This window comes from Penaeus japonicus, unplaced genomic scaffold (assembly GCF_977035675.1).
Source record: "Penaeus japonicus unplaced genomic scaffold, GWHDUDI00000001_assembly GWHDUDI00000009, whole genome shotgun sequence".
NCBI lineage: Eukaryota > Metazoa > Arthropoda > Malacostraca > Decapoda > Penaeidae > Penaeus > Penaeus japonicus.
In genome coordinates this window covers 28,132,576-28,142,575 of record NW_028234411.1, presented here as the reverse complement: position 1 = coordinate 28,142,575, position 10,000 = coordinate 28,132,576, and the positions used below count along the sequence as shown (strand labels likewise).

At 35.4% G+C, this 10,000-nt stretch overlaps 1 protein-coding gene across 1 annotated transcript in view; it reads right to left on the bottom strand.

The window, feature by feature from the left end:
* Window positions 1-8,290: 8,290 nt before the first annotated feature.
* The window catches only part of LOC122244757 (uncharacterized), a 435,974-nt gene continuing 434,264 nt past the window's right edge, over window positions 8,291-10,000 (bottom strand). Inside the window, exon 2 of the mRNA XM_086539892.1 lies at window positions 8,291-10,000. This exon is cut by the window's right edge and continues 1,900 nt beyond it. Within this exon, the coding sequence (XP_086396018.1) occupies window positions 9,260-10,000 (741 nt within the window). The 3' untranslated portion in view covers window positions 8,291-9,259.

The following is a 10,000-nucleotide window of genomic DNA, read 5'->3' as shown; positions in this document are numbered from 1 at the left end:
TTATATATATAATATATATATTATATCTATCAATTATATATATATAACAACACACACACACTCAACTCACACACAACATATATATATATTATATATATATATATATATATATAATATATATATATATATATTAAATGATATATAACTTTATATATATATATATATATATAAATAAATATTATATATATATATACATTAATACCTATATATATGTATATGTATATGTATATATATATTATTATATTATCACACATATATATATAATTTATCTATATATATATATTATATCTTTATATATTTTATATATATTAGAATAAAAATATATATTCAAATATATATATATATCTATATATATTTATTCTATGTGTATCAAGACACATTTATAGTTTATATCTCTATATATATATATATATATTTATATTTACATAATACATATATATATATAATATATCTATATATATATATATATATATTATATATACATATATTATATTAGTTATTATAAATATATATCTGTATATATATATTATATATATATATATATATATATATATTTATACTAACATACTCATTATATTATATATATATATATATATTATATATATATATATATATATATATATTACAAATATATATCATATATAAATATCTATATATATAAATATACATAATATTCTATATATCATATATTATATTATATTCATATATAATATATATCTATTATATATGTATATGTATATAAATATATATATATATATATATATATATATATACTATATATAACTCTATGTATATATATATGTAGTTTTGTGTGTGTGTGTGTGTGGATATATATGTATATTTATATATATTATGGTTAATATATATATATATAATATTATACTATATTATATATATACATATATAAATATATTATATTATATATTTCTATATATACTATATATATATATTATATATATATATATATATATCTATATATATATTTTATTATATATATTTAAATCTCTGAACATAATTAAAATTATAACAAACAACAACATATTATAATATATCACATATACATTAATTTCCTTTCGTGTATATGTATATCATATATATATGTATATATATATATTTATATATTATATATTTCATATATATTATAGGTATATATATCTATATAATATATATATAATTATCGTGGTCTATATTATAATTTATATATAATTTATATATATTTAATATATTTATATACATTACACTACACACAACACGACACACTCACACAAACACACACACACACACATATATATATATATATTATTATATAGATATAATTATATATTATATCTGTTATAAGATATAGATATTGAAATATTATTAGAAATATGTGTTATATAATTTAAATATATAAATATATATATATATTATATATATATTAGATATATACACATATATCCTATATCTATGTATTGGCATACACACACACAAATACAATACAACACAAACACAAACACTTCCACACAAACAAACACACACACACACACACACAACACAAACCACACAAGCACACACACACACATGTATTTTAACAACATCGAAAACATACACAATGATTGTGATAGCGGAAGTGTAATGAGTAATACGCGTTGCTCGAAAGTAAAAAGCAAACAACGAAGAAGTGCATAATTTATATTCAGTAAGTAGATTTTAAGGATTTCACATGCAGGGAATTTTTAGTAATTAAATCTCGAGAATCTTAATGACATAAAACATTTAAGCACATTAGGTTATGTATATTTTATCTTGTTTTTCTTAGACCTTGTGTTAAAAATAGGAAAAGAAATGAGACGAGGATATGAGCATCTTTTTCTTTTGATATACTCATATATGAATATAGATATGTACATACTTATACAAGTACATGTATGCATACATACATATTAATATATATGGATGTTTACTTTTGAATATATACTATATATATATATATATATATATATATATAATATAATATATTATAATTACTATTATATATTGTATATATAGAATATCATACTTTATACCTATATATATATATATAACTATATATATATATATATTATATATATATATATACTAAGTGTGTTTGTGTGTGTGTGTGTGATGTGTGTGTGTGTGTGAGTGTGTGTGTGTGTGTGTGTGTATTCCATGTATATATAGTATATTATATATATATATATTTATATTTATATATATCTATATATACTATATATCACTATATACATTATATCCTATATATATATATATATATATATATTATATATATATCAATATATATATAACATATATACATATATATATATATATATACCACTTTATATATATATATATTATATATATATTTTTATATATGAATCTATAAATTTGCAACCCCACACACACACAGATTTATACAAACACTTATAAATACGGATATATATGTACATACATACGTATGCGTACCCATACGAATATGTTTATTAAAAAATGCCATATTCACTATCCTTCACAATGCACCACTGTGCAGCTACAAAAGTAAAGATAAGCTAGATTTGCGGAGTAAATGCTTCGGCGGGCTTATATGCACTAAGGCCAGCCCACCTGTGTTAGCGAGTGCTGACTCGTGTGTGCCAACGAGTGTTGACTCGATCCGAGCCTGGTCCTTACCTACCTGGATGACCAGGCACGGCGGTGATCGCCAGGTGACAGGGGAAACTCGCGTGCTTGGACGGGGCTCGATCTGTCGACTACAGGGATGTGAGGCAAGCACGCTAACCACTGCGCTATCCGAGCAGCTGGAGCATCAAATAATCCTTAAGTTGACTACAAACGAATGTAGACAAACCAACAGACAAATAAATAAGACTGCCGATGCGAGAAGAAGAAGAAGTAGAAAAATAGCAACAATAATCAGAATTTTACAAAGAAAAGGGAGGGAAATCAAGGGAGATCCGAAAAAGAGATATAAGGAAATTCGAATAATAAATCTGAGAAATGAAATGAGCAAAGAGCATAGTAATTATTATAATACAGAGGAAGATGAAGTAAAATAGAAAAAATGGAAAATTGAATAGAAGCAGGAGACTTAATATAGGATTGATAGTAATAGAAGGGAGAAAGGAAAAAAATAAAGGAAGTTGGAAGAGGAGGAGGAAGAGGAGTAAGAGGTGGAGGAGTAGACGTAGCGATAGGAGGAGTAAGACAAGGTGGAAAACGAGGAGGAATATGAGGAGTAGGAGGATGAGGGTGATGATGATGATGATGATGATGATAATGATGATGATGATGATGATGATGATGATGATGATGATGATGGTGATGATGATGATGATGATGATGATGATGAGGAGGAGGAGGACGAGATTGAGGAGGAAAAGGAGGAGGAGGAAGGGGAAGAAGAAGAAGAAGAGGAGGAGGAGGAGGAGGAGGAGGAGGAGGAGAAGGAGTAGGAATAGGAAAAGGAGGAGGAAGGGAAAGTAAAAGAAGAAGACGAAGAAGGAGGCGGGGAGAGAGGAGGAGAAGGAGGAGGAACCGGGAAGAAAAAGAAGAAGAAGAAGAAGAGGAGGATGAGGCGATGGAGCAGGAGGTAGAATAGGAGCGAGAGCACGAAGGAAGAGATAACTATAGTCCTTAATGACTAGTCTCTGGCCAAAGGGTCGTCTGTGTAATTACCTCTAACATGGGATTGTTGGCTGGATATTACGGGACTCTTAATTCACTCTTTAAAGGATTGGGGGGGGGGGGGGGCGGGGGGAAGCGGGGGGGGGGAGTGGGGGGGGAAGAAGGAGGAGGGTGAGGAAGAGAGAAGGAGGAAGAGAGGGGAAGGAGGATGATAAGAAGAGGAAAAGGAGGAGGCGGGGTGGGGGCGGGGTGGGGGTGGAGTGGGGGGGGGGAAAGAAGGAGGAGGGTGAGGAAGAGAGAAGGAGGAGTGACGCTGGAAAAGGAGGTTCGATAAGAAGAGAGGAAAAGGGCCGATGGAGGTGGTGGTGGGGTAGATAGTGGGGGGGAGGGGAAGACAGGATGAGGAAGAGACGGGGGAAGGCAGGATGATAAGAACGAGGAGAAGAGGAGTGGGTGGTCAGAGGTGGGAGTGCGAGGGTGGAATGGGGGGGAGGGAAAAGATGGTGGAGGGTGAGGAAGAGAGAAGGAGGAGGAGAGGGAGGAGGAGGAACAGGGAGATGAGGAGAGGGAAGAGGAGGAGGAAGAGGAAGAGGAGTAAATGAGAAGGGGGCAGGGGAGGAAGAATAAAGGAGGGAGACGGAGGAGAAAGAAAAGAGGGGAGAAATGAGAATGAGGAGGAAGAGAAGGAGGAGTAAAAGGAGGAGGAGGAGGAGGAAATGAGAAAGAGAAAGAAGAGAAGGAGGAAGAAGATACGGATGAGGGAGACTAGTAAAAGAAAGAGGATTAAAAAAAAAAAAAGAGGATGAGGAGGAAATAAAGAGAAAGACGATAATGATGATTAAGAGGAGGTGATGGAGAAGGAAGAAGACGAGGAGAAGGAAAAACAGAATAAGGAGGAAGAGATAGGTAGACAGATATAAATGGTGAGAGAGAAGGAGAAAGATAAAGAAAAATCGAATGAAAGAGTGAAAGATAAAGAAAGAGAGAAGAGAGTGAAAGAAAGAAAGAGAGAGAAGAGGTAAACGATGAGGAAAAAATAAGAAGAGAGGGAAGAGAGGCAGAGAAGAACTGCCAACAAGGGTTTCAGAGAAAGATGAGCTGGGGGGAGGGATGGATGGTGCAAGGGGGTGAGGGGATGCAAGGGGTGGGGGGAGGAGGGCGTAGGAGTGAGCTAATGATCCTCACGACTCCTTTAGATCATCAGGATGTGATTCAGCCTGTCCTTGATGATACCACGTAACCCTACCCCCACTACCCCCCACCGCTCCCCAACCCCCTCCAGGTTCCCTCCTCGACCCCTCCCCCAAGCCCCCAAACCCCATTACAGCGAACCTTTGTGCATTGCTGATGAACGTCAGATATACTGCATAAAAATAGTCTTGAAAAAAAGTTGGCTCTTGGTTGCATAAATGCATAATTTTGCAATATACAGTGGAGAACAAACAAGTTTATTATCATTATTTTTTTATTATTTACAAGGTGGTTATTCATAACATTATGAGTTCGGTGGTTTTTGCGTCTTATCTTCATGTATTGTCTTAGATATAAACATCTAAAAATACAGCTGTGAACCAACTAATATATACATCGATCGATATATGTACATACATGCATACGTACATACATATATACATAAACAAGGACATCCAGTATATATCCTATATATACATATTTATATATATATATATTTTTATATATAATATATATATATATACTAGTATATATATATATGTATAGAATATATATAGTAATTATATATATATATTATATATATGTTATACACTATGGCAATATATTATATTTTTTAGTATATATATTATATTTATATCTATATATATATATATATATATATAATAGATATATATTATATATATAGATATAATATATATTTTATATAGTATATTATAATAATACTATATATATATAATTATATATTATAAATTACACACACACACATGCACACATGTTATAATTTTTTGTCACACTATATATTTTTATATATACGGAAAATAGATACTACGGACACACAGTTCACCCTCACTCATATATGAGCGCATGTGGACATGCATCTATCTATACCCTTTCTCAGCGTCCCTTAGATCTAAACGTGTACTTAATCTCTAATACATACATATTATGTACATAACAATGTATCACTTCTACCTAAAACTATGAACATGATCAGTAACATATATTCATATGTATACATACACTTCTTCGTTCAATCTTTAATCATCAAAGGATATATCAATCAGGAAACGATTTTTTTTCGTCACTTCACCCACATGTATGTACATGTATATATATGTGTGTGTGTATGTATCATATGCCTTTCATATGTAAACAACTTTTATTTTCTATTTCAGTGTACCGGGTGAAGTCTTAATCATCCAAATATTTATTTTCATGGTAAGTGTGTGTATGTGTGTGGGAGGGGGAAGAGGGGAGTGAAAGATGGGACTAAGGGTATACGGGAAAATTAAATCTTACTCTTACAAAAGAAAACAAAAAATCTCGCCACTCGCTCGATATAATATATATCATAATATCTGGTAACAATTTGTGACAAAGATTTCGGCAGATCGGAAAAACACAAGGGAAGAGAGGTTGGAGGGACAGAGGGGGGAAGGGGTAGAGGGAGGGGGAGGGCAGAGAAGGGGAGACAGGGGCAAGGAGGAGGGAAAGAGACAGGGGGAAGTAGAAAGAAGGGGAAAAGCAGAGAGGGATTGGTGAGAGTGGAAAGCAGGAAGAATAGAAGGGAAGGCAGGACGGGTAATTTGTGTTCTTAATAATTTGTGTTATTGGCTATTTACGTATATACATGTTACGCTTCCCCCTGTACTTCAATCAAGGACTGAGATATTCTAGTGTTATGAAGTACAAGAAGCTGAATACTGAACAATACTGGTTTTGTCCTTGCACCAAACTGCAAATATATGTATATCCGCATAAGCTGCAGGGTTATTAGTCCTTTGATAATCTTAGGTGATATAAATCATACTTAGATATACTTTAGCCTATGATTGCGTTCAATGCTAACTTGAAGCTCAGTTAGTATTAGTAAGGTTAGTATAATTACTAAAATATCTATATATCTGTAGGTGTGTGGTATATCATCTTTAGTATGAAAATATCTGAATATTACACATCGTTAACTAAATGGAACTACAGTACACGCTTTACGTCCTCAAGTATTATATACACAGAAATTACAACAAACGGGTCAGTACACACACACACACACACACACACACACGGACATACACATACACACACATATATAATTGCACAAATATACACAGACATATGTATTTACCCTTGTTTACATTCTCCTATAACAACACCACTCAATTAAGCGAATAGCAATATGACTGAAGTGATATAGAGTCGCTGGTCTTAAAACCCAGACTTTGATAGAAAATATGCCGGCGATTATATCAGGTGTGCTGGAATTAACATTTTTGGTGTCCATTTGCATAAGGATGAAAAGGGATTTTCTCAATGTTAATGATAATCTATTTTTTTTTTTTAATGAAGATAGGGTGCAAAGTCAAAACTGTGGTGATAATGATATTTGAAAGGAGAAAGACCATGATAATCCTGGCATGAAACTTTATATATGAATGTGATGATGCATCTCAATAATTATGATAAAGGCTATGGTGATGGAGCATATGAACAAATTTCATGTTGTCATCTGCAGTGTGTGCAAAGAAATCCCTTGGAGATAAACTTCTCATAGAACATAAAACACAACAACTAATCGATAGATGTAAATGGAACAATGACAATGTTACAATATAATGAATTACTTGAATATGTTCTCAGTAACAAAGAATTGCAGTCAGTTAACAACAATATATCATTTATAACATTTTGCAAACATCTAATACTGCAGCATCTTAACGGAAGCAATTCATTAATACGCAATCAAAAGAAAAAATCGCAAAGCTTGCCAGCAACAGAGCTTCTTAACTCAGCTGAACACAGTATAATCTTCACAAACGCAAACAACAACAACAAACAAACAAACAAGCTCGTACTTAGCCTTAAAGCTCCTTGACATTCTTTTCTTTACACTAATCAGCAGTGTGATATAAATCAACGGTTGTCAAGTTTACTAAAAGCTCTTAATATATTTCATTTAATGACTCGTTAAGCCTGGGATTCCATTATCCTCTTCTTCTCTCTCTCTCTCCTACTCTCCACTTCCTCTCCTCCTTCCCTCTCCCTTTTCTTACTTCCCTTTACTCTGCTTCTCTATTCTGCCCCCTTTTCCTCCTTGCTTCCTTTCCCTTTCTCCCTTCCCAACTTTCCTTCTTCCTCTGCTCTTCCCCCTTCCCCCCTACCTCGCTTATCTTTTTTTCCCCTTCTCCCTTCCCAACTTTCCTTCTTCCTCTGCTCCTCCCCCTCCCCCCCAACCTCGCCTATCTTTCTTTCCCCTTCTCCCTTCCCAACTTTCCTTCTTCCTCTGCTCCTCCCCCTTCCCCCCTACCTCGCTTATCTTTTTTTCCCCTTCTCCCTTTCCAACTTTCCTCCTGCCTCTGCCACCCCGCCCTCCGTACCTCGCCTATCTTTCTTTCCCCTTCTCCCTTCCCAATTTTCCTCCTGCCTCTGCCCCCCCCATCACACCTACCTTCTTTCCCCTTCTCTCTTCCCAACTTCCCTCCTTCCTCTACTTCTCCCCCCCCCCACACCTCGCTTATCTTTCTTTCCCTTCTCCTCCGTCCTTCCAACTCCCTTCCTAAACTTGGTTTAAGTTAACAACGTTGATTCAAAGAATTAATGAGGTAGCCACAGGCATAGTTATATATGTATTTTAAAAATGAAAATGTTGATATCGTTTATAAATATTCCAAGACATGCACTAGTAAATAGAAATTAAGACAAATAAATAAACAAACAAAAGGTAAAGCAAATGATATTGAATCTTATAATGTAAACTTATTTGCTTGTTGATATTTTCTCACTGAGGTTCTAGCTTTATTATGTGCACGTAAAAAAAAAAAAAAATAATAATAATCCATGTAAATCATAGGGACTTTTTCTCGGTAGCATTTCATTTTCTAAAGGGCGCTTAAAATGATATCCTGTATTGCAACTTTCAAGCCTTGCAACGTACTGATTGTTATTTGTATTTTTGTGTGTATCATTAAATCAACAACTCATTCATGTTATCACAGATTACTTATGAATCGTATTCGTTGATTGAAACGCTTTTACTTTTGCTTGCATATCATAAAATGCAGTATTGAATTGACATTCATTGCAACTCTTAAAACCGCAGATTGCTCTTGCATAGGTAAGTGGTTACTTTAAGCATTAAAACAGTTTCTCCAGATTTACTCTGATTTGGGTAAAATAGTAAAGCCGACGGGCTATACTATTTCACCTTTATCAGTTTGTCATAGGCCTTAATTTATGCTGAGCTTGTGTTATTTTTTCCCTTACAATTAGGTCCCACTTCATAACCAGCTTGCGTGTGAAGTACATAAGTGTAGTTTTTTTTTTATATATTGGACGATCTATTCTAGTACTTTACAGTGTACAAAAATATGGTAGGTGGGGGGGAAACAAGGTAAAACAACACGATTTTAAACTCTAGTGAACAACAATAAACAGCACTATAAACGTAACATTAAGTGATGTGGAAGTCTCCCTTCAGAAGTCTCGTAAAGGTCTTCTTGAACTGCTGGTTCGCCAAGGCATAGCAGAAGGGATTGATGGGGCTGTTGGCGTAGCAAAGGAAGTAAAAGAACATGTACACGTGGGCGTTGGTACACAGGCAGACGGACTCCATGATGGCGATGATGTGGTAGGGCGTCCAACAGGCCACGAAGGCGCCCATGATCACCGAAATCGTCTTGAGGGCCTTGTTGGCGCGGTTCTGCGACTTGGACTTCTTCTCTTCCGGCTCCTTCTTCCTCTTCTTGAAACGGATCTTCTTACCGAGGGTCTTGAGCACGTCCTTCTTGTTCTGGCCCTTGGCCTCGTCTGGGCAGCCCTCGGCCTCGACACTCTGGCCTCGGGGCGTCTTGAGAGGGTTGCTGCAGGAGGCGCTCACAGGGCCTCCGTTAGCGGGCCTGGCGGGCGCTGCCGCGCTGTTACCCTGAGGCTTCGCAGGCTCCACCACTACCTGCGGCGGCAGGGCGGACGGCGCCAGGGTGATGGCAGTCGCTGAGTCCCTCGGGGGCGGGATCGGGCCTTTCTTAATCGCGAGGGCAGGCTGGGCGGGCTCCTTCTCCGGCGTCGGGGGAGGCGGGAGGGGCGGGATCGAGCCTGAAGTAGAATTCTTGGAGGGTGGCGAAGGAGGCTTCGGCGTCGTGGAGCTGGAGGAGTCCAGACCGTTTCGGAGCGAGCCATTGCCGTTGTTAGAGGG